This window comes from Vollenhovia emeryi, unplaced genomic scaffold, assembly GCF_000949405.1.
Source record: "Vollenhovia emeryi isolate VEMERY1.0 unplaced genomic scaffold, V.emery_V1.0 DF939223.1, whole genome shotgun sequence".
NCBI lineage: Eukaryota > Metazoa > Arthropoda > Insecta > Hymenoptera > Formicidae > Vollenhovia > Vollenhovia emeryi.
The window spans coordinates 711119-738317 of NW_011967143.1; the positions used below are offsets into that span (position 1 = coordinate 711119).

Here is a 27199-nt window from a genome sequence, read left to right on the forward strand (position 1 = left end):
TTTCAGCGCGTCAAAATTAAAAATCTCGTCCGTTTTTCGGTCAACACAAATGCTTTACCGGGGATTGGACTTAATAGTGTGAGTTAATTAAATTCTGGACCAATAAGACAACGTATTTCATAGATTAAATCATGAGGATCAGTTCTATCAACTAATTTATACCTTTAATAAAGAAAAAAGACTCAACGGTAACTATAATTTATGACGAGGGCGCCTCTTTTAAATGCAAAGTCAGAACTTATATTTCCACAATATATTATTATATGTATAATATAAATATGTTTTCACATATTAAAATAGTGAGAAATACTAAAAGATATAAATACACAAATTTTATTTAATACATATCTTTTCAAGTTTTTTTCTTCTTTTCTACACGAATTGCCTGTCAAAATTAAAGGTGGATTTTAACATTTGCAAAAAATATCTACGTTGTCTCTTCTATAAAAAAAATAACAAAAGACTTTCTATCTTCTTAATCACTAATTTCAACAAAGGGGCTGCAAAATATTTTAGTTTCCTTTTCTTTTTAAATGTTTTCTATAAATAAGTTATAACTAGAGACCTCCAACCAAACTTAATCGCTTAGATTTCCAATTTCCAAGGTGTATAGAACGTAGGTAAACCTCAACGCAGCCTAAAGGCAAGACATGTAGCCTACAGCAATTATATGCAAATCTCAGCAAGTTGTGCCTAAAACCTCAACATTGTCACTAACTACCTTCTCGTCTAAATGAGAAACGATACAAATAAAATCCATAGGTCGGTACACAAAGCAAGAAATTTAACGCATCAGAGAAATAAAATGCATATTAGAGGCAGAAATTTATATTTATATTAATAGCCGGCTTCGCTCGGGTCTCTTTTCTCTTGAATCACCGTTTTTTGAATATCATTCTTGTTCATTATCTTTTTTAAATTCTCTTTATACATATCTTAATTCTATTTAAATTTGTTTTATTTTTACTATCTCTATATTTCTCTATCTCATTTTCATTATCACCATTATTTAAATTCATTTTAATTAAATATCAAACTTTATGTCTTCAAAATTATGGGTTTTTTATCTATACCTGATAAAATCTAATATAAATCTATAAAATCTAATAATACAATTTATTGCGAAAAATATTACCTCGGCCAGGGTTTGAATCTGCACTTCCCTTCTCTCTAGGCGGGCGTCTCATCAATTCGACCACCCTGGCTGAGGTAATATTTTTCTCAATAAATTTCCTGCATTAAAACACTGGCCGGTTAATGTCGACTAAAAAGCTTGATTATTTTTATCTATCACTGGCAGCTTAAAGAGATGTCTATGTTTTAATCTATATAAGTGTAGAGTTGTGAATCTCATTTCGTCTCGGTGGCTATACTGCCAATTATTATACGAACGGCTTATAAATAATAAGTTTCTCCAAAATTGTAGATATTTCCTTGAAAAGGACCACAATCCAGGCGGTCGAAACGTTGGAATAAATTGTTAAATTAAATCACCCAGCCAGTTTAAAGCCGTCAAATAATTTTTCTTCCTGTTGTTAATCAATTACTGGCAACAATAATATTCTTCTTGTTACTCTGTATATAAATTCACATGTAATATTAAATTTTATATTATATTAAAAAGTAGTTCTCAGTAGAGAGCTAGATTGTTCAGAACTTAATCGGATTAATTCCACTTGATAAGAAATAGAAATACCTTCTCTTGTCTAGATTAATCTCATGATCTCAAACATTTCAGCTTATAGATAATTATTTAATATAGACAACTCTTTGTCTCTCTATCTTTTTCCATATCTTGCATTTCTTATTTTATCAATTGCTATAATATCAAAATCAATAAAAATACGTCCCATTGGTTTCATATTGAAACTTGTTATCACCATTGTCCTGAGACAGACAAATATTATCTTATTACATTCTTGATTGAGATCAATGACACAATCTACTTGTGAAAGAGAGAGAGAGATCGTTACTACGACAAATAATATAATAACTACGCAGTAATTTCACATAGCATATAGTCTTAAGTCGACAACGAAGCGTAAACATTGCTGGGCGTTGTGTTGTGTAATTAGATCTTCCGTGAACTTTAATTCCATGAACCCAATTGCAATAAGTTATTAAAAAAGTATTAGTATTGTGTGAGAGTATCAGTAAGAATAGTACTGATTATTCTAGACGCGTGCGCGAACGTGGCCGTATGTGCGTGCGCGGGCACGCATGTGTATGTGTTCTTTGGTTTATCTATCTCATTGTCAAGTGTATTATAACGTAAAGTGATATCTTTCCGCGAATTTCATACAAGCCAAAGAAATTGATTAATGAGATTTTTTAAAATCGCTTGAACAAATCCGTTTCCTGCGCCGACAGAATTATCATGTCTAATCACTCTCCATTATTTCTGTTTATATTAATGATTTTTATCGCTTTTGCGAGTTTGACGTTTGCGTGTAATAATGAAAATTCGCACGACGTTTCCGCGCGGTATCGATTACCTAAGAACATCGTTCCTATATCCTACGACCTATCGATCTACACGCATCCCGTCGACGCGGATTACAATGGTCACGTACGGATCATCTTGCGAGTGCTCGAGAAAACAGATTTCATCGTGCTGCACGTGGATGCATTAAGAATACAAGCAAATGCATCTTTATCGGATAGATCGGGTCGGTTGACTCGGATTTTGCGTTACACTCACGACGAAGGAACACACATGCTTACGATTAAACTCGAGCGTGCACTAAGTCCTGCACAATACACGTTAGAAGTATCCTTCAAAGGACGCATCGCAAATGATGTATTCGGCTTTTACGCAAGTCTGTACGAAGTTGATGGCAAACTGAGGTAATATTCTGAGAGGAAACTGTTATATGTCCTATACTTTAGAGCTACGCGCCAAGTTGTCGCAGTAAAATCCGAACGGAACGATACTATAAGTGTATAGGTACACCCTGATATGTTGAGCATGAAAGTGTTACAGATTCTCTCAAAACTAACTATATATATATATATATATATCTTTTTAACACACACACACACACACATAAAATAATATAATATTAGTTTAATATTTCTCGCGTTATTTCTAATAAAACTTAATTATATGAAATTTTATTAATTAATTTTTAAATTTCTTATACTTCAATTATAGCTTAATAGAAAGTGACAAAGCAATTATTTATAGATATTTGTAATAATAAAAATAAATTTTAACATTATTGTCATTTCTTCTGCCGATTGAATTTTTTTAGACGAATTGGCGTAACGCAATTTTCACCCACATACGCACGTCGCGCATTCCCTTGTATGGACGAGCCGTATTTGAAAGCGGAATTCCAATTGCATATTGGCCACCATAAGGACCAAAAAGCGACGAGCAATACTCCAGTGGAGTCGATACGAACAGAGTTAGTACACTTTTTCGAGCCTTATCAAACTAAGAAATATATACAAAAATACATGAAAGGCAGAATAAACAAAAAAAAATGTACGGTCTAGCAAACAATAATTGCAAAAAATTACAGAAATGATACCTACCACGTGACCACATTTCGCCGCACGCCGCGAATTTCCACATACTTGGTAGGATGGACGGTTCATAATTTTGTCGTGGAACGATCAAGGATTTCGGAGGACTTCAAGATGTGGACGCGAGACTCCATGAAGCTTCGCGGATCGACAGCCTTGAATCGCGGTCAGGCGGTTTACTCGGCGCTGCAGACGTGGCTGGTGGTGAAAAGCCCGCTCGTGAAGGTCGATCAATTCGCAATACCGGATTTCAATTTCAACGCGATGGAAAATTGGGGCCTCATCACTTACCGAGAGTCCGTAGTGCTGCACGAGCACGGGACTCCGACGAGAAAATTGGTGGATGGACTCTCAACGATGGCTCATGAATACGCTCACAGTTGGTTCGGCAATCTGGTGACGCCCGAATTTTGGGACGTCGTCTGGTTGAAGGAGGGCTTCGCCACGTATTTCCAATACTTTGGCGTGTCTTTGGCGGAACCGGATCTGAGAATGATGAATGTATTCGTAGTAGATTGCCTGCAGCCAACATTACTCGCAGATTCCGACAATCATACGCGCACATTAAACGGCCGAGAGGTCGGGAGCCGCGATAGCATTATGGCTACGTTGGATTTCGTCTCTTATAAAAAAGGTACATATTATAATACATCATGCATAATCATTTATTTCCGTGAATTTGACAAGACAGTTGTTAAATTTTAAAATAAATTGAGGAGAGGTAAAAAATTCTCCACATATATTTTATAAATCTGATTTATATTCGATCGGCTTCAAATCTGTTATACGTACAGTCATCCGTTTCTTACGCAATCCATTGATCATATCGCTGTACGTGTAACGATTCCACAAAAACAGATAGAGCTATCTCGCGCGATTATGTGATAATTTATTCTTACGAATGACTATTTATTTAAATCGCACATACGTATGTAAGAAATTATTTATTGGCAGATTTAATTTTTAATATTTTATCTTTGATATTGCACGTTGCTCTCGTTTTGTTAGTAACTTTAATTGTCCACCTATCTGCTTCATTTTTTAAATTATGATTTACACAAAATCGAATTTTGGAACAAAACAGCGCGTTACAAAATAGACTTAAAGTGCTTATTTTCAAGAATACGTAACCAGAAATATTCAGGATGATCGCTATCTAGTTTTTTTCACATTTGTCTGCTAATAAATCAACTTATAACTTGACCATTTTTTCATTGACATTGTTTATTTTAACAATAATTTTATTATTACGTTACAAAAACTGTTACATTTGTTGGAAAGGGGAAAGAAGTGATCGATTCGAAATCGAAATGTCGATGATTGGAAATCATCGAATTATTAATATTCAAATCTCTTTGATTAAAAAAAATCGAGTCAAACCTTTAGTGATTCGATTTGATTCAAATTCGAGGCAATTTGCACATCTCTAATTATTATATGAGTGTCTCAGATGTCAAAGTTATAATGTTCGACTCTATAAAATAAAAAAGTAGAAGAAATTAATATAGTTACAAACTGAACATACTTTATGCTTTTACTAAAATTAAGAAAAAAATTCATAAAAGATATAATTAAACTGTTGGGCTTCTGAAAGATTCGTACAACGCGCTATGACATAATGAAAATAGTTTGTAATATTATCATATTGTTTTCAGGTGCATCCATAATTCGCATGATTAATCATACTATTGGAAGTATAGCATTCCAATTAGGTCTACAAAATTATTTGCGCGAGATGTAGGTATCTGTACCATACACGCAAAACGTTTCAAAATTTTTATCCCTGATGAATCGATTTAACGAAAACGCACAGTGACATCACTTTGCTCTTCGTTTTTGCATTAACACTCTTTCCATTATAAAAATGAAAACGGGCGCTGTACATATTTAATTAAAATTTTTTTATAATTTATTTAAAATGATATAAATTTACTATTAAATCTTATTTCACCATTTTAAGTAAAAATATGAATTGATTACTAAATATATTAATTTTTATTAGGTCGTATCAAGCAGCCACTCCATCTGACTTATATCGACACTTGCAAACTGCATTAAATAAATCAGAGCAATTATACAGACAAATATCTATAAAAGACATTGTAGAATCCTGGGCAAACCAGCCAGGATATCCTTTGGTGATCATTACGCGAAATTATACGACGAAGACCCTCTTTGCCTCGCAAGAACGATTTTATCTCAACCGTCAAGCAGAGCAATTAGATTCCGAAAAATCGGGTTGGTGGATACCGTTAACCTTCGTTACCGAAAAATCGAATTCCGTATCTGATCGAACCACTACGGCTGTCTGGTTGAAGCCACAGGACAAGAGCACGATAATTGGTTCAGTCGAGACGAATTCCTGGGTGATTTGTAATATCCAGCAAATTGGATATTATAGAGTCAATTATGATAAGAATAATTGGGAAATGCTTACTCATTACTTAAAGTTGAAGAATTTCAAGAAAATACATGTGATAAATAGGGCTGCACTTCTAGATGACGCCTTTAATCTAGCTAGAGCCGGTTACGTGGACTATTCCATTCCATTTACTCTTGCGAGATATCTCACTCGCGAAACCGATTATGAACCATGGGTTGCTGCGGTAAATAATTTCAATTTTCTCAATCACGTTTTAGCCTGTTCACCGCGTGTACAACGACTTTTTCAGGTAAGTGATTATGTTTCTAATGCAAGCAATGAATCGATTTTAAAATTTAATTAATTAATTAAATATTTGAAAAGTATACAGCAATATTTTATTTATATTATAACTTTATTATAAACGAAGTTAACATATTATATTATATATATAACATATATAATATATCCTGTTTTTAAATGCTTATATCTATTTACTCTTTTTTATAGTTTCACAAGACATAATAAGAATACACAATTAAAGACAACATTAATACATACGTTTGTACGTTTTCCCACGAATTAAGATTTTAATTATGTTGTCTAGTAAATTATTTTTTTATTGCAAATCATTAACTACAGAAGCTGATGACAGCTTTTGATGATTTCTTTTTAATAAAACTTTGATGTAATTTGCAGAATTATGCAAATCGCTTGCTTAAACCAATATACGGTCTATTAAGCTTTGTGGAAAATTCCGTGGACAGTTCAATAGCGAAACTCCATCGCGAATTGATTCTATCTACTGCATGCTCGGTCAACAACGTCCACTGTTTAAAGACATCAAAAGCTCTATTTAATTCGTGGATTTTATCTGAGAAAAGGTACGATCAATCACTAGCAAGGTTCTGAACCCAATACGATTTTTTATATTTGCAATGTTAATATTTTTAGCTAAAGCTTAAATCGGGATATTAAAAAGTAAAATACAAGCATAACACTGTTCTCGTTAACTTAGCCAACGTTTCTAATATTTTATCTTTCGATTTTTGTAAAATAGATTTTATCTTCGGGAAAGATAATTGATTAATTAATACACAATAATATATTTTAAAGTATACTTTATGTATAATATATATCTACATATACAGCACAATACCAGCAAATCTCAAGAGTTTCGTGTATTGCGTGGGCATTCGCACGGGCAATGATAATGATTGGCACACAGTTTGGAAGAGATTTCTGCGCACTGACTTACATGCAGAGCAGGAACTCTTACTGAGTGCACTCGGATGTACTAAAACTCCTTATTTAATCGACAGGTGAATTCTAAGAATCGGATCGTACAGATAAACGTGTTTAAAATCAGATACTGAATTTGTCGATTTTCAGATATCTCAGTACGTCCATGACACATGAACTCAAACTTCGCAAACAATACAGGATGACAATAGTCAATGCCGTTTTAAATGGCAATCCCGAAAACGTTATTTATGTCATTCGTTTTATTTACAATAATTTGCATACAATTCTTGAACTGTATGTATTTTGTCATGTTATTTTCTTTATTTCATTAGTCATGTTTTTTACCACACAAGTTTATATCTTATTGTCTTTATTATACATTAAATTATTTTAAAACTTGGCATTTGAGAACCAAGATAGTATTTTCGTTTATTATATTATTTCATTAAAATTACAACTATCATATTATGTATATTATTCCTATCGAAAAAGTTTTATCAGAAAATAAATTTTCGTGAAAAGATTTTTAATACAATTAAAATTTATTACTTAATTATATGCGTTAGACTTGCAATATTAATTCTCGCATTCACAAAGCGAATCTTGCAATATTTTATACTTATGTTTACAGGAGAGGAATAGATTTCTTAACCAAAATACTTACTGCTATAGGCGATAAAGTTATTACGGAAATTCAATTAAACCAGGTATAATTCATACGTATTATTTAATTTAATATGTAATTTATTTTTCTTACATTCTAATGATACTCAAACTAACTTATTAAAATTCATTTCACCAACTCAGTGAAATATTTATAATGTTACAGCTTCGCTTATTTGTGGATGAAAACATTGAACACTTAGGGTCAGCATTGAATTCAGCAAAGAAAGCCATAACTGTGTCTACTTTATCCGTAAAATGGATCAATAAATTTTTACCTGCTATCGAAAAATCATTGTTATTTAATTAGTTATATAATAAAGATACTCTATGATATCTATATGTGTTTTTACAATAATATATTATGTAACTAATAATATATGTCTTATTATATGTAAATTGTATCTACATACACAAGGAAATAAAGAAATATTCCTTAAAAAATTACGATGCTTCTCGGCACTAATACTTCTCCGCCCTGGAAAAAAGTAAGTTTATTAAATATATTATTTATGGAAAGTAATAATAATTATTTTATTATCTAATTAAATATTTTAATATTAATTCCCTGAGTGACATGAAAAATATTATTTTACATTATAATTCAAGATTGGACAAGATATTTTCGTCACGTAATTTTTTCTTATATAAAAATTGAATCAATTTGTATAAATATTTTATATACTTTTGTCTTCATTCTATATATTTATGATAATCATCTCTAATATTAATGTATTCGTTACGTATATTTGTTTCAATTTTTTACAACACATTTTATGATTAAATCAAGTTTTAGATAGCAACAACTTTTTTTTCTCTACGACATATATTTAGTATAACTCTATGATTACATTTGTATTTCTGTTTTATTAACGCTATAAAGAAACGCAAACTTAACACGACCACCTTTTTACGTTACGTTACAATACGTTTACATTACGTTAAACAGTTTTTTTTTGGCGAATCTATATCACGTGTGTATGCTTTGCAAACGATATCCTAAATGGATCAATCAGTTTTTATCTCGGTCTGCGTAAATATATCGTAGATAATAGAAAAAAGGTTAACATAAAATCGTACTTTATGAGAATATGCGTATATTGTTATATATAACTGTGAGAAGAATTATATCATTACATTTATAATTTTATATTTTAACTTTGGTAACAGAAAAATGATCGGAGAAAGTCAGAAAAATATGGTACGTATACGAATACAAGTATATACTTGTTTAGGCTAAAAAGTTGAAATTACAATTTTTTTTGGAGAAAAGAGATTTCCGAAAGACATTATAAACTTGCAAAAAGTCACAAGTTTCTTGAAAATCATATCTAATCAAGATCCTTACAAATCATCCCAATTTTTGGTTAATTAAAAGTGGTTTAATGTTGCAGGAGTGCGTTTGAAATAAAATAAATTTATATTTATTCTAATCTTATAATGCCGTGAGTGGGGTGGGCGGCGTGCGCGCGCGCGCGTGTGTGTGAAGCTTCTTTTAAATAAGACTAGCCTTATCTTTCGTAAATTCTTTTATCTTTCTTAATTAACACATGATAATCGTACCATTTAAATATCAAGAAAAAGAATAAAAAGTACTTTAAAGAATTCATACAGATGTTTCCAGATTACGATAACCTGGCTTGGCTGGAATTGATTCGATACAAAATACAAAATAGTAGCGTTACAAGCTCTTGGCAAATCGCTGTAGCATATTGCTTAAGCAAAACCATTCGATATATTCTGAAAGATATGATAAAAAGTTAAATCTCTGACATGATATCTCTGGCTGTGTCTGCTATTGATTGGTCGGATAACATTGTATTTTAGTTATCGCGTTATCAGCGGTGTTGGCTAAAACTGTCCCGGAAATTTTGCGTGTCAGGTTCTGATGGTCCACTTACCTCTCTTACCTCGAAGAGTGTAATACTTGTAAGAGAACCTGACGATAAGATTAAAAGTGGCCGCGACAGTTTTTTAACGACACGTTCTACCGTCACGGTCTTATAAGACCCGAAATTTTGATCAGGCAGTCTTTCATCAATTTCGCCTCTGCGGCGACGAGGGACCGACCCGCACGGCTCTCCATCTTTGATTAGCTTTAAGGTATGTCAGTTAGTCATTGATCGCAATTTTTTTTAAATAAATAAATTATTCTAAATAAAAATAATATTTTTATAATTATTATTGAGAAATAAAAATAAAATTTATAATCTAAAAAGTTAATAATTTAAGTGTACATGTCCTTATCGACAAATTATATATTTTACAGCAACATTCAATTTGTACTCTTCTCTTATCAAATTCTCGCTTTAAACAACTCAAAAATAAATGTTATATTATTCATACATTTCAAGATTGTTGTCTGTTATATAAATATTGATTTAAATATTTTCTGTAAACTAATAAAGCTTAATAATTATTTGTGTAAAATATTTTTTTAATTATTTTTTTCTTGGACCATTTGTATGGAGACGTCTACTGTACATGTTATCACTATTGATTGTATTATATTAATTAATTATATATTATATTAATTATGTATTGCATGATCTTATATATTACTTTCTTATACTTGTAGTAATATATTGGATCCCTAAATTCACATAAAATTTTTCCACTTACATAGGTACAATGTTAACGATGAGATCCTTGTTGTCATTGCTGCTTCTTCTAGCAGCTTGCTGGGCAAGCGATCCTACTTATGATGACGTACCTCCTCAGTTTATTCAAGAAAGTGTAGACAACTATAGATTACCAAGCGATGTCATACCTATTGAATATAACATCAAATTGGTGCCAACTTTCGAGTCCGAAAAGGACAATTTTACTTTCGAAGGAAATTCTGAGATCACTCTGGAGATTAAGAAACTTACACATACCATAACGTTCCATGCTAAAGACCTTACATTTTTTGAAAATGGCATTTTGTTAAAATACGGCTCAGAAGGAAAACCTCTGACACCAAAATTGACGACGGATCTGCAAAAAGACTTTGTGATACTCACTTTTGACGAAGAACTTGTAACAACAAAAAATGCAAAATTATCTTTACATTACAAGGGAAAATTAAATGAAGAATTACGTGGATTCTACAAAAGTTCTTACCAGACTAAAGAAGGAAAAACGAAGTAAGACATAAATTTCTATTCTAATTTTCGCTAAAAATTGTTAAATTTGTTTAAGGCTAAATATTTTATATTATACGTCCAACTTTATCATCAACTTAGGATTTTCAATTATTATTATTTTGTCAGTTGTACGTGAAATGATTAGATCAAGATCATTAAAAAAAAGACCGTTAATTATAAATTGAAGTAATTTGAGACAACCTTCCAGTTTTCTAATTAAAATAATTGTTTCGCTTTCTTTAAAAATTTTCTTTAAAATTTTCTGTCAGTCGAATGATTAATTCCTTATGTTAATTCACAATGAATGATTCCTTTGGAAACAAATAATGTCATTTTAATCAAATGCAAGAAATAGTAAATTATTCGTAATAATAGAATTATTTATACATCGCAGGTGGCTTGCAACGACTCAGTTTGAACCAGTAAACGCACGACAGGCCTTCCCGTGCTGGGACGAACCACAATTAAAAGCACACTTTACCATTACTATTACAGTCCCTGCAAATCAGGATTACAAAGCAATTTCAAACATGCTTGGAACAACTACGAAAGAAACAACGATTTTCAAGAAGACACCAAAAATGTCCACTTACCTTGTGGCTTTTGTAGTTTCGGATTTTGCGGCCCTATCGAACGAGAAAGGTACTTTTAGCGTTTTGGCGAAACCTACGGTAGATAACAGCTCGAAGTCCTTCGCATTTGAATACGGACAGAAAGCGTTGGAGGAACTAAATAATTTTACTAACATCGATTATTACGGAACTGAGATGCAAATGGACAAGCTGGATCAAATTGCAATACCAGATTTCGCGGCTGGTGCTATGGAAAATTGGGGCCTTGTGACGTACAGGTAATCTCGGTCAAAGATCGTTAATCAAAGGACAAAGTTCAAACTTCTCAAGTTGTTATTTAATTAATAATAAGTAGGTACAAAGTCCGAAGGTACTGTCTATCTCACACCTACAAGTTTAAACTGTTTTACCGATTGCCATTGAAATCACTTACAAGTAATCAATTTTATACGGAATGAAATTTTTTTTTAAGTTTCGCCTTACACAACACCCATGAGTCTGTAAAAAACAAACAAACGTGGCATTATATGTTTTTAAGTATGATTTCAATTTATACGTCACAAATTAAAATGTTGTTTATTATAAATGCGACAATATTATTAAGTAGTGCATCCAGAGAAATAACATATTATTTATTTTGCAGAGAACCTCGACTTCTATACACTGCGGGTAAAACAACCACGGAAGAAAAGCAGGCTCTAGCAACAGTAATAGCTCACGAATTCTCTCACCAGTGGTTCGGTAATTTAATTACTTGCGAATGGTGGAATTATATCTGGTTGAATGAAGGTTTTGCTACTTTCTTCCAATATTATATTTCTGATAAGGCTGTTCCAAAACTGGTACGTATATAAAACATTAAGTATTTTTAATTTCGAGAGTTATAATAAGAATTTGTTGGGCATTGTAACGAATTACGAAATAACTATAAAGTGTTAAAGAATTAAGAAATAACTATAAACTATAAATTAGAGCTAATGAAAAGACACGATTTAGAATAAACCTTGTAATTTGTTGTATTGCAGTTGCACACAAAAGCCTGACGTTTTGAAGAACTTGTAATATCACTTATCGTAACTAAAACTACCAGCTGAACTAACATTAATTTAAATTGCAGAAAGACGCTCAAGAGTCGTGGCGACTTATGGAACAATTTGTTATTAAAAATGTGCAAGCATCGTCATTCGTTGTTGATGCAAGAAGTAAATCTCGTGCATTGAATCCTAAAACCAATGTACAGACTCCTACCCAAATTCGGAGCTTGTTCGACGACATTGCCTACAAAAAGGGTAAATAAATCCTTTATGTTGTACGATAACGCAATAAGAGTGACGCTGACATTATCCTAATTTGTATTATTCATCTGTTCAGGCGCTTCTATTCTTCATATGATGTACGGTTTCTTAACGGAACCAGTCTTCAAGAAAGGACTTGAAAAATATCTACGTGACCAGTGAGTTTAATATAAATTCATATTTATAAATGTGGAAAACATTCTTAAACATATACATTATATATTATAAACATTGAACAACCCATAATTATTTTCAATAACTATAAATTCACCATTTTTTGTGCGGCGTTTTTATACGTAATTATCATTTAATCAAGTTCATTTGCGTGTTATATTAATTAATATCAATATTGATATGTTCCAGAAATCAATATAACTGATTTTAAAAAAGTTATCAAATAGAAATTGAATATAATAATACCCCACCAACACATAAACGTTATATAAACGTTTAAAACCCGCTTTTCGTTTGTCAACCTGCCGAATGGTTTGTTTCTCTAACGACCTGAACGTCTTGTGGAACAAGAAGTTCAAAGACGTTGCATGTACGTTTCAGAAACGTTGAGATCCAAACCTTGCTTCTTCTCCCTGCATAGAGGGCGTATCCATGCCACACTATACGTATTGCGAATTGTAAATCGCGAATCGGAATTGAGCCAATCAGATCCGAGGCTGTCTTTGATTGGCTGAATTAAGATCCGCATCCGCAATACGTAAGCTGCGTTCGGGGAGATATTAACGCTATGAGCGTGCTCTATCCTTATTACTTGCGAACGTTGAACAAGGACAGAGTACATACGCTCATAGCGCTAAATAGCGTCTCCCCGAACGCAGCCGTAATGTGACACGGACTTAACATTTTTAAGATAAAAATTAAAAATTTTTTTGTCTGAAGATTTTTGACTGAAACAGTTTTGTATGATTCGATGTAATTCTAGCCTATATGTTTTATTTTTTGTGAAACACGTTTCCAAGAAACGTTATGTGACAAACGTTCGTAAAACGTTTTCGCAATAACCAAACGATGAGCAAACGTTTGACTCGGTGGACATTTGCACGATTGGTGAACGAAAACGTTCGAACGTTCTTGAAACGCTTATATAACGTTTATGTGTTGGTGGGGTATAAACATGTATTTTAAGTTTTAATAATTATTCTCTGAATTTTTATTTGTAACAATTACTGGACATAATCGTAGTCGTGTGCAGCGTTTAAAGTGAGATAACAAAATAATCATACAACTTCTTGATTTTAGCATGGGCGACTCTGTTAATTCTGACAATTTCTTTAATGATGTCGAGAACTCCGATAAGAAAACCGTGGAAGAGTATTTGCCGAAAAAATCTACACTTAAAAGTGTTATGGACAATTGGGTAAACGAACCTGGATATCCTGTTATCACCGCCACATGGGACAACACAACAGCTGGTGTACTTAATATAACGCAGGAACGATTTTTCTTAGTGAAATCAGCGAAAAAGAGTAAAACTCAGTGGTATATACCTATCAATTATGTAACAGAACAGTCGCCCAGAGAAATTATGCCCGCGGATAAAAAAGATCGCTGGATGATACCCGAAGAATCTAAATCATTCAACCAATTGAATAACTCGATATGGATACTTTTCAACAAGGATCAAACAGGTGCGTACGATCAATGCTACCTTTACATTCATTGTTCAACGATATGTTCGTCTGTTCATCATCAATTAACCTGATTATTTTAATACTAACATTACTCGCAAATGTCTTTCAAGTGACAGAGCGCATTGAAAACGTATTTCCATAAAAATAAATTAAGTCGCATCTTGCTTTAAAGTAAATAGATGTTTGTATGTTATTATAAAATATTCTTCAATTATTTAATATGTTCGATATACTTGCCTTTTCCATGAATCTTTTATGTAATAAAATTATGCCTCGTACACAACAATGTAAAACAAATAATATGATTAATTTACTTTATTACATTTGTTACTTACGCTTCTTTTAATCATAATCATGATTACATACATAAGAGCAAATTTATTGCGAAGACGATGATTAAAACTTGAGTACGATTCCAGAATATCAAATAATAATTTTTCACAGGATACTATCGTGTAAATTATGACGTTGAAAACTGGCAGCGTTTAGCGACGTATTTAAACACGAAAGATTACGTGAATATAAGCGCGGTTAACCGTGCCCAATTGATCGACGATGCATTAAATCTCGCGCGTGCAGGACACTTGGAGTATAAGACTGCCTTGCAAGTTACATTGTATCTGAACAGGGAGACCGATTATATTCCGTGGTATGCCGCTGTCAGAGCTTTCAATTATTTGGACACTGTATTACTGGGCGGGAATAGCTACACAGCATATCATGTAAGTTAATCAATAAGAAATGCGTGATGTTATAATCACAGATACATGTTTTAGTAGTAAGACAAAGCGAAACGTTTGCGAGTCTAGTTCTAATGCATTACTGAATTCCAGAAATACGTAGCTAGTAAGATACAAGCTTTCTCAACGAGTGCCAACTACACTGGTACGGAAGACGGTGACCATATAAATAAACTTTCCAAAGTGTTGGCATTAAACACGGCTTGTAAATACGGATTGAAGGACTGCGTGGAGTTTGTTGATGAAAAGCTCAAGGAATGGTTAGAGAAGAAGGATGAGGAAGTTGAAAAGAAGTAAGTCCACGAAAATTTGCTACTAGTTTCATAAATCTGCAGTTGCTCTCCAAAAGTCAATCAGTGGATTATTACTGAAAACAGTGAATATTCACTGATTCACAGTTATAATGCACTGATTGACTTTTAGATAGTACGATTACATTATATCTAACAATTATATCTAACAGATTTCGGCTTCAATTGTGAATTCATTGTACAGTCTATGGAATATGACACATAAAAAATACAATTACAATGTACATTATTCTAGAATCATTTCAAAGTTCTCTGTGTGTTGCAAACCAGAATACGTGTACCTACAAATATATGAAAGTGATGCAAGTTTTTTGTTATCATGCGTATCTAATCTCTACAAATTGTGATAATTGCTGATTGCGCATTTTCAGCCTCTCACCAGATCTGAGAAGTGGAATTATCTGCGCGGGATTACGAAAGGCAGAGTATGAAACATGGAATACAACTCTGCAAAAGTACAAATCTAGCAAAGATAAAGATGAACAGGCGGACATTTTGGCCGGTCTTGGTTGCGCGTCCAAGGAAACTGCCCAGAAATTCCTCGCGTTAACTCTTGAGGAGAGTCCTGACGTCGATATTTTCGCTGCGATGAACTCGATATGTGACGGTAATGCCGAAACCTTCGACATCCTCGTGCAATTCATTAACGATAATATTGAAAAGGTCCACAAGGCGTAAGTTGCTTTTCACTGCTTACTTTGATAAAGCACAATGCACCAGAAATAAATTGATAATGATTGACACTTTCTTTACAGAGATAAAGAAGATAACTCGTTGCTCATTGCCCTCCTGAATAAACTTTCTAACAGAGTAGTAACAGCAGAGCAATACAAAGAGGTAATATATTAATCTCTCTGTTATTTGATCTATTATACATTTACAAAATTAAGCGTTTATTGGGAGAATTAATATTTACATTACGCGTATTATAAATTAATGTTTATTATACTTTTGGCAACGTAATTTAATTAATACATCAGAAATTAACATCAAACAGTTAATATTCTTAGTTTTACACGGTCTCAAATTTGAATATTTTTTTTAAAGCTACATTTTCGTGCACCATATGTGAACACGTCAGGTCGTGATAACGTATCTTCTGTGTAACTAAATTTCAGTAATTAGAACCTATGAGATATTTTATTTCTATCTCGTCCTTGATCATGCTCTTGTATCTTATCTCAAAGTGGACTGATTAGGTGTTTCACAATTTTACGAAATATATTGCGTCTCCAAAATGTAGTCCAATGTTATCACCAAGAAATCATTATCAATGTTAGATAATATTTGATACAGAATAATTTAATGATATCAATAACCAATATTAAAGATTCTAGGAAGGCTTTTAAAATAACTGTTTTCGCATTTTAGTTGTCGCTACTCATTCACGGACAGCTGCAGGAGACCGAGAAAGTTGAAGGATTTGTCGTCGCGATACACAATCTTGCTTGGATTAAAACTTATCGGGGAGAAGTTGAAAAATGGATAGTAGATAATTGTAAAGCTTGTGAAAACGCCAAACCAGACTCTGCAAGCTCTATTACTTTGACGTCGTTCATTCTGATTGTTTCATTGTTGTTCACACGATTCTATTGAAATCCATCGTCGCGTGATGTATCTTTAATATCTTCAACAATTGATTAAGTTAATCTTGATCATATGTTCTCGATAAAATCGATGTCGTGTATAACATTTTTCTGCCCTTTCCGACAATAATTCAATTATCGAGACATTATCGGGTTTGATTTTGTAAATGAGAAAAAGATGAAATCGTAGGAAGACCCTGCAGATGTATTATATATTTTTTCCCATCTTTTCATAGCAGTTAAAGTTACAAATTCATAATACGGATGCGCGTTTATTGTTAGTTATAAAGTATTAAGAATATTTTTGATAAATGTGCCGCTGATAAATTACATGATATCACCAATTATAAATTATATACACCGAATAGAGAACCATATCCCGTGTACTGCAAAAATTCAACACCGTATATAATTATGCCGAAAAATTATAAGAACGTATAATATAGTTAACTAATTATATGTACGTAGTACAATTGTAAATATACTGATTGCTCTTTATACCACTTCTATAGTAGCTTATTTAATTTATAATTATTTATAGTCGCAATAAAGATGGAAAAGACGTTAATGTTTTTCGTCAAATTTTGGAAGTGGAAAGACAATTGAGTTGAGATGTTTGCATAGAGATTATTTTTACAAAACTGTCAAGTTATAAGAAGAGTTTTGCAATATATGATCGATTGATTGCTTAGGATGCCACAGCACATCTTAACGTGTCTTTTATAACACTGTCATTTGCTTGATCGTAAAGTGTATTTAATAAAAGATAGGTATATAATTGTTTCAGTTTCTGCGTATGATTCGAAAGGGACACACGAAATGCTCGTCCCCAGTGCAAAGCGTGTAATTCTCTCTCTTTGTCTCTCTTTCATTATTACGCAATTATTCATAAATATAATACTTTACATGGATCGGATATACTTAAAATGATCAAATGATGATAAAATAAACTTTGGTGTAAAACTTTGGTTTCTTCACGACTTAATTGGAGATCGTTTAATTTATACTTTAATTTATATTCTTCCTTGTATTTAAAAATTATAATGTGTGATATAACTCGTCGTGTCATAATAAGGGACATAGGTCAAGCGAGAAAATTATTCATGCCACTAGGCACGTTTAAAATAACAATGGATGACTGTCGATGGAATCTTCACACGGAATACGAGGTATTCATACCGAATGTTATAAATGGGAGACTAAAGTAAATCTCTCTTCATAAGTAGAAACGTTTTACTGTCAAGTAGTAAGATATAAGCCGCTGTAACGTTTTGGCAATTGTATTCTCGCAAGTACATAAAGCAGCAAGGTAATATTTAACGTACACTAACAAGAAATAAAAAAACTGATTACAACGCGAGAATTATCTCGCTGACACTTTGCCCTCAATAATTATCACAAATTCAGATTCAAATATCGATATACATTCTTGATAAGCGCAACATTATCTATATGCGCGTTTCTACATATGTGTATGTATAAACACAAGACCTCCTATTATATGTGTTTGTTTAATAACGTAACATAACTGAAAACAACGAATTTTATTGTGTTTATTAGAATTTATCAGATTACAGTAATAAAACTGCGACATATCGTAAATATACAAATTATAAAATCATTTTTTATTTACAATTTTGTATATACATCTGTTTACGTAGAAATACAAAGATAATTTCTACAATCTCTTTATTCAGAAGTTAAACCGTTAAACTAAGTCGTACAAAATTTTCCCGATAGGAAAATATTTAGAAAATTATGTCGCGGAATCTAAATAAAATTTGGAATGCTGGAATTATGCGTACATATTTCGAACAACATATGCAAAAATGGATACCTTTCATTAAATATTGATAATTATTTGCACAGTGTATTTCTAAATAGTATGTCAGCAAAACAGCAACGTTTTGGCAAACCTTAGCAGAATATTTGCGCAATTTAATTGCTGTGGTGTTACGACGAGCTGCCGCTACGAGGCGTCTCATATTCGTAAGTAAACTTCAGGTGAAACGAGATAAGAGCAGGCTCAGCGGTGAACACGTCCTACGCAAAAACTTTTTTAAACATTTATTAGACTTAACTGTGTCGCTGGGCAACTTTGCTTCTAAATGTCGAAATAATTGTGCATGATTTATCCCCTAAATTAAATTGATCAATGTTTGAGCAAATACCATTTAGAAATGTTATTCCTACAAAACCGTTGCGTTATGGCGAAACACCTTCCCAGACAGCACCTGATATCCCATGGATATCCGTTTCGTGTCCATTTCATGTCGGAATATCCGTGGACTTTATAAAACATCCATAAGATGTCCATTTGTGGACACACTTTGAATATCCCAAAATGAGCATGTTTGAATGTACTCATAGTTCAGAAATTGGACCACGGACATACAGGTCCTTCAACTCATATGGTGGGGGTAGGTCGAATTTTTAAGCCAAAACTCGTTTGTCTCTTGGCCACGAGAGTCACTGCGGTAGGGTAGTAGACAGAGACACAGCGATATAGAAACCGTGATTTCTATATCTGTGTCTCTGTCCTACTACCGCTACTACTCTACCGCAGCGACTCTCGTGGCCAAGAAACAAACGATTTTTGGCTTAAAAATTCGACCTACACCCACCACCAAAATTTGGCTGAGTTGAAGGACCTGTATGCAAGACCGTGAATTGGACCATTAATGGATGTGTCTCTATACGCCATATTGTATACGTCATTTCCAATAGCGCCGTGGACATAGCAATAGCGCTGATGTCGCTCTCTTTCCTGTTCGTTTCATGGTGATGATAGGTGATAATACCAACACGCGATTTTAATCTAAGGTAATCTTTCGTTTATTTGCAATATTACTATAAAATAACGCAATATATAGTTTGTAAAGATAAGTGCACAAACAATTTTAATAATAGTTTTAGTATTTCTATCGTACTTAATGAGAAAACCGTTTCACAAGGTTTTCAAGTTATACATTTACAAAGTCGCTTAAAAAAATATAAGAATATAATAAATTCTCACATCGAGGATATTAATATATTATGAATCTTTCCCTTGAATATTGAATTGCTATTGTTGTGTGTTGTGTGCAATTGAATGAAAATTGAAGTGCTAAAAATATTATTAAACTTGTTTGCGGACATATTTATGCAACATTTCTAAAGAGTTTACGCTAAAAGAAGAGATTCATTATCGAGTCTCAGCATTTTAAAGCACATTTAAAGCATTTATGAGATATTCTCATCCTCATTTAATTGTTTTTTTGCAACAGCGTTGCAAGTCGCAGAACTTGTCATAGTGGACATTTATATTGTCTACAGATTAACAGAATCCGTTTCGTAGCAACTTTGTATGCATGTATATGTCAATCCGACATTTCACTGTTTATATTATTTATATTAATATTTACAATCCTGTATATGATTCCTTTTATCATGTCCATTTTACGTCCATTAAGGGGATGCTGGAGTGATTCTGCACTGTCGCACCTTTTGCACAACTGTCTGTTTCGTGGAAAGATTTGTGTAATACACAAATTAAATGGCACATGTACAGATGATCGAAAGCAGCTTGCTATTTCGGCTAAATTAAAGAACAATATGACATCACTGAAACCAAGTTTGTAAGTCTAATAAAAAATAATAGTGAACAACACACATACTACATGTACTGTATGTATGTGTTGCTCACTATTATTTCTTATTAGACTTACAAATTTAGTTTCAGTGTTGCCATATTGTTCTTTCATTTGGCCGGAATAGCGAGCTGCTTTCGATCTGTACACGTAAGCCATTTAATTTGTATATTACATAAATGTTTCCGCGAACTGACAGTTTTTAGGTTAGAAAGGTGCAAAAGTGCAGAATCACTCCAGCACCCCCTTAAAGGCTGTATATCCATCATGTCCTTTGGACGTCCATGGAATATCCACTGCATTTGTTAGAGATCAGTAATACGTCCACCAAATTCATAAATGGATATACCATAGACGTCTCTTGTATGTTTGAAGGACATAAAACGGATGACTTATGGATATTCTTAATGTCCGTAAAGGATATTTATAGAACGGTTTTCGGGTATCTGTGTGATGTCTGGGTTAGTGCAATCATTGTTGAATGTCCCCATTTTGGATGATACAATTATTGCACAATATTAAAGACATTTTCCTATCGGGGATTATATTGTCAATATTTAACCCTTCTCCTTGAAAATCAATTTATTGAAAAATAATAATTAGAAATAGAAATAAGAATAGATATTGCAATACGATGTAATCGTTTTTTCATTTTCTTATGAATTACATCTCGTGCAGGTATTCGAAAGAAGAGTTAGTATGGCGTTTCTCAAAGTATTAGTAAATGTCGGCCTAATATTCACCGTCATAACGGCTCTTCCTGTTGACGGAAATTCAGAAAATAACTCGAGCGCGACGGTCAATTACCGTTTACCAGACAACGTTGTGCCGGTGCACTACGACATCGAATTAATACCTTACATTGAAGAGGATAATTTTACCTTCGATGGTAAATCTCACATCATAATCGAGGTTCGTCGTGCAACGCGGGACTTAAGTTTGCACGCGTTGGACTTGACGATAAATGAAGAAGTGACGTCAGTGGTCAGAAGTGACATGCTTACCTACGCACCGACCGCTCATAATTATAACAATGAAACACAAATCTTAACCTTTCACTTTGATGACGAGTTACCTCTTGGAATTTACAGTTTATATGTACAATTCGTCGGTATTCTAAACGACGAATTGCATGGCTTCTTCAGAACATCATACATTAACGAAAACGGAGATAAAGTGTGAGTATACAGTTAAAAATTTCAAAGTTTTTAATTATCACGTATTATTTTTATAATAACGTTTATTATATTTGTAATTACCATCACCATAAAGTACCAAAACCTTTTATTTACGTAAGAAATAATACAAAGCATTTAGGCCTATTAGATTTATGGGTGAATGCATGAATGCAACAATTTAGATGCTTGACACTTATAAATATAATTAAACGTTTATCTGTACGTATAATTATTATATGTGTTAATATATTTTATACTTCAATTTTAATTTACAACTATACATTTTTTAAACAAAGGGTTATCTGAAAATTTTTTAAAATATCTGTAACAAAGGTAAATTTTGATAAATAAAAAATTAATTTAAAAATGCTCTACATGATATTACGTTTATTCCAACCATATTATTATTCCAATAAAATCAAACCATCCTGAAAAGGTATGGAGCGTTTACTCTCCTAAAATTTCATTTGAAAGCATCGAATGACACTTGTCGCGGACAGATTACAAGAAACGTATTGATAACACGTCACATATATCACATATATCACATACATACATATATTGTAATTCATAAACCACGTTCACATGTTTTACAAACATTTCATTCGTTTTACTACTGACTGATGAATTTAACCGTTATTGAAAGCGTGTTACATTGAAATGTGATAGGTGGTTGGCCGCAACGCATTTCGAGGCAACTTGGGCGCGACGGGCGTTTCCATGTTGGGACGAGCCGGCATTAAAAGCCACTTTCAATATCTCCATGAAACATCGTCGAAACTACACAGCTGTGTCAAATATGCCGATACGGGATCAATCGAACGACGAAGATGATATGATATGGACACACTTTGACACCACTCCCGTCATGTCCACCTATCTCGTAGCATTTGTAGTGTCCGATTATGTTCGTGTTCCTAACGCAGATGAAACGCTCAACATGTGGTGCAGAGCAGCACTGGCTCCGTATTCAAAATTTGCACAGGAGGTCGCTCAAAAGGCTAGAGAAATATTGATAGAATATACTAACAGCACCTATCAAGTCCCGAAAGTGGATCATTTAGCAGTTCCGGAGCTGACAGCTGGCGCCATGGAAAATTGGGGACTCATTATTTATCGGTAATGCAACGTAATTTAAGAAAAATATTAACAGAATCACTTATATATCTTACCAGATTATTGCATGTTTATTGCTGCTTAATATTATAAAGTTATAAAAATTCTATATAAGAAAATAGGATTATTCGAATCAACTCTTTTCTATGTTTAAACTTTATTTTTCTAAATAGATTTAAATATTTTCCGTCAATTTGCTTCTGAATTTAAAGTAAAATTATTAAGCGATGATAAAGAAGATATAAAATATCTAACACGGAATAAAAATATAATAGAGTTACATATTTGGAAGTGAAAAAAAATAGGGAAAAAAATGCTGTAATCATAAACTGCAAATTATCAAAACCCTAAAACAATTTGCTTTACAAAGTTATAATAGGTGAACATTTTATAGTATTAATTTTTACAAAAATAAAAGGTGTGTAACTACGCAATAAAATAATTTTTAGTGAAAAGGACTTTGCATACAATGAAGAGAAAGATTCGCTGAGTCATAAACAAAATGTAGCAGTGACAGCAGCACATGAAATGGCGCATCAATGGTTTGGAAATTTAGTTAGCCCGTTATGGTGGTCTCACGTGTGGCTAAACGAAGGATTTGCAGCATTTTTCGAAGAACACATTCTCAATGAGGTTGATTTAAACATTGTAACAAATATATCCGCATGCATTTGAACGAATCGTCATTCGAGTGATTGATAGAGTAAAGCAAACAATATAGATTGAAATATCATATACTTATATTCGATTGCAAAATATAAAAATATACAAACACAAATAAATCACTTCTGATATTTTGTGCCAAAAGAACTACCATCAATTATAGATTAAATAATTACTAGTTAAATGAACAATATAATCTAATATTACATTGTTTTTTATTAGTGATAATAATGTTCTGTTAATATTTATTTTATTTTATTAAAACGTTCTTTACGCTACCAGATTTTCAAACAATGGCGAATATTGGACCTATTTCTTGTCACGATTCAGCACTCAAATCTTTATACTGAAATTGAAGATGAGAATGTAATGCCTATTACATTCGAGACCAATAAACCCAAAGAGATTCAATCACTCTTCTCTTCTACCAGTTACAGAAAATGTGAGATTAACTAAACGTAAACGAATCCCTGAGTTTTCAAGCGTATTTGTATAATACATAGTAAGAGAAAGGCAGGAATAACAATAAAAAGAGAATTTACATATTTTTTAGTTCTTTATAGACACAATTGAGTTTGTGTCATAAGGATATGCAATGGAAAAATATGTAATATATTTTAAATTGTAAAAATTATTTTTATTTTTGTCATCACAAGCTTATGGTTATTGTTGTGTTATTTTAACATATTAGTCACGCTTTATAATATTAATTATTGCAGCACCTGCCATACTGCGCATGGTACAGCATACTATTACCGCTGAAGTATTTCGAAACGGTATAATTAAATATATACACAAACAGTAAGTAACATATTTACTTACGTTATAGAAACATTCATTGTAATAACATTATATTTAATTTTTCACTCATTGTATTTAGTATTAAAAGTATAAATTTTTCTATTTTTACTATTCGTGAAAATTAAACTAGTGAAAAATTAAACTAATAATTAAATTACATAGTTTTAGTACACATGTATCTGTATGATCTTCCACGTATGTACATTTATTATTTTACAGTCAATTTGGGTCGGTTACTTCTGACGACTTGTGGAACGCCCTGCAAGCAGCCCTTGATGAATCAAATGTTCCACATAATGCTTACAAATTGAAAGAGGTAATGGATCCCTGGATAAAACAAAAGCATTATCCTCTGGTACGCGTGACCCGAAATTACGAAACTGGCGAAGTAATACTAACGCAAGAACATTTCCGTCCAAAAAGCAAAAATGAGCATACCGATAGCAATAAGTGGTGGATACCTTTAAATTTTGCTACGCAAACAAATCCCGACTTTTCCAATACTCTGCCCACACATTGGCTGAGACCACAAGATAAAAATATAAGTATTGATGGCATCGACCCAGATGATTGGGTTATAGTCAATGTACAACAAATGGGTAAATGTACTTCACAGTATAACAGTAATTTAATTCAAATCGAAAAAATTCATTTCTTGCATCGTAATATTAGTAAAATATTAGTGAAAAGTATTAAAGAACCCTTAGTTATAATTTACATTATAACTAACGATCCATAATAGCAATTTTGGTATAGAACTTGAACATGTGAGAAAAATATTTGACTACATTTCTTCCAAATCTGAAAAAAAATTTAATAAGGTGTACAGACTTACAAAGCTAATTAATTTTTCAACAGGATACTATCGCGTTAATTACGACGATACGAACTGGCGAAAAATTGCGAGTTATCTCAATTCTGACAATTATACAAAAATACACGTGCTTAATCGAGCTCAAATCATTGATGATGCCTATTATCTTATGATAACACAGCATCTCGATATTGAGATGTTTATGGATCTCGCAAATTACCTGTCTCGGGAAACAGATATTGTAGGGTTATATCCTATGTTCAGTGTATTAGAACTCTCATTGGATTTTTACGACTTTCCAGAATCTAATTATTTCAAGGTAAGAAATATTATAATTAATTAATAAAAACGTGTGTATTTATAAAATAAGACAGAATAGTAGGATCATCAAATTAATCTTTTATTTTTACATATAGCAATATATGCTGCGTATTTTGGATGAACTTATCAAAAATATAGGATATGAAGAAGGTCCGGGCGAGGATGATCATACAAAACTTAAGAGATATAAAATTCTAAAATGGGCATGTCATTTTGGACATTCGGAATGCAAAAGAAGGGCCACTGTTAAATTAAATGAATTTCTTGCAGATCCTGTAACACACAAGTAATTTTATCGTAATCACATAAACTTGCAATACATGAGGCAAAATAGTGATAAATTATTTTATAATATACAGGAGAAAAATTACATACTTTTTATTATTTATATAGAGTACCCTTAGACTTAACAAAATGGATGTATTGTAATGGTATAAAGGGAGCCAACGTGTCTACTTGGAATAAAGTAATGGATGTATATTTAATAAATCAAGATTCAGATATATTAGGATACTTGGCATGTTCTGAAAATCCTGATATAATAATCAATTTTATAAATACAAGTGTTTCAAATTACTCCACCGACGATTACTATAGCATTATTACAAATATTGCTGATAAACATTCAGATAACGACGCAGTACTGGACTATATGTTAGCAAATTTAGAAGAAATAACCCCAAAGTATTAATTTCTTTTACTAATTATATGTATTGTATTTTTACCTACTAATTATAAACTTTTTAATCTCTTTTATAGGAATATATATATCGATAAGTCGGAAAAACTACTAAATTTTATTATCCGGAGCGTGCGTTCTCATGAACGATTGGACAAGGTAAATTATCTTATCATATTTTTATTTCTTCATAATTAAATTTATTTACTTCTATCTTCTCATTAATAACTGTGTAAAGTCTAAATTTTGGTATAAAAGTTATTATTTATGCTGTAATCCTTTCCGACTCACCGTTTGATGCATGCAAGGAAACGAGCACGAAATAACGCACCATAGCAAACATAAAAATCATACAAACTGGTCTGCCGTGCTTAATGCACAAGATCAAACACAACAATAAACGAACTAGTATACAGTTAATTATATAGAAAATCAGACATTGTGTGACACCAGCTTTAGTACATTAATTTTACATAAAAAGCAGAAATCTTTTTCTGGCTTAACATCATGAACTCGAATTTTAACAATTATAGAGTACGTAAGAATCTTATATTCTGCCTTATCATTCATTGCGTCTCTTTCTTAAACTTTGTCTGAGAAAAATTTAATTTTACTTTATATTACGTTTTTAACATATCCACAAATCCTGGTTTTGTTTAAAAAAGTGATTTATAGAAAAATATTCTATATCAGATTTTGTTATAAGGTATAACTAAATATGTATAATAATAAAATTGATATTATTTTTTATGTAGATCAAGGAATTCGTGAAAAGTAAATACGAAGACACAAAGTCCAAAAAGATTCAGCACTTGATAGAAAGCCACAAATCTGAACTGACGGATTATTTTAATAAGTTTCCATTCTATTCCAACCGTGTACAGTAAAACAAACTTATCGAGAATTATTTTGCTATCTC

General features: G+C 32.3%; 1 protein-coding gene across 1 annotated transcript; it reads left to right on the forward strand.

Moving 5' to 3' along the window:
- Window positions 1-1994: 1994 nt before the first annotated feature.
- On the forward strand, window positions 1995-27193 carry LOC105560735. Its single transcript, XM_012010098.1, has 34 exons — window positions 1995-2847; window positions 3255-3410; window positions 3528-4165; window positions 5187-5268; window positions 5534-6203; window positions 6593-6777; window positions 7045-7215; window positions 7286-7432; window positions 7770-7845; window positions 7968-8110; window positions 9629-9645; window positions 10428-10929; window positions 11324-11779; window positions 12145-12343; window positions 12619-12790; window positions 12873-12954; window positions 14051-14439; window positions 14887-15164; window positions 15276-15475; window positions 15865-16167; window positions 16249-16330; window positions 16865-17086; window positions 18964-19068; window positions 21387-21886; window positions 22556-23005; window positions 23452-23635; window positions 23948-24107; window positions 24385-24466; window positions 24686-25065; window positions 25325-25599; window positions 25697-25887; window positions 25995-26285; window positions 26361-26439; window positions 27036-27193. Exons 1-34 carry the CDS (start codon window positions 2378-2380, stop codon window positions 27165-27167), a joined length of 8469 nt encoding a protein of 2822 aa, XP_011865488.1. The 5' UTR covers window positions 1995-2377; the 3' UTR covers window positions 27168-27193.
- The last annotated feature ends 6 nt before the right edge of the window (window positions 27194-27199 follow it).

Bases quoted from the DNA above. Each gene is read 5' to 3' on its own strand.
- LOC105560735 (XM_012010098.1), top strand. From the start codon at position 2,378: ATGTCTAATCACTCTCCATTATTTCTGTTTATATTAATGATTTTTATC. The intron at 5,269-5,533 runs GTAGGTATCTGT...AATTTTTATTAG, and splicing joins CAAAATTATTTGCGCGAGAT to GTCGTATCAAGCAGCCACTC. The intron at 23,636-23,947 runs GTTGATTTAAAC...TTACGCTACCAG, and splicing joins AAGAACACATTCTCAATGAG to ATTTTCAAACAATGGCGAAT.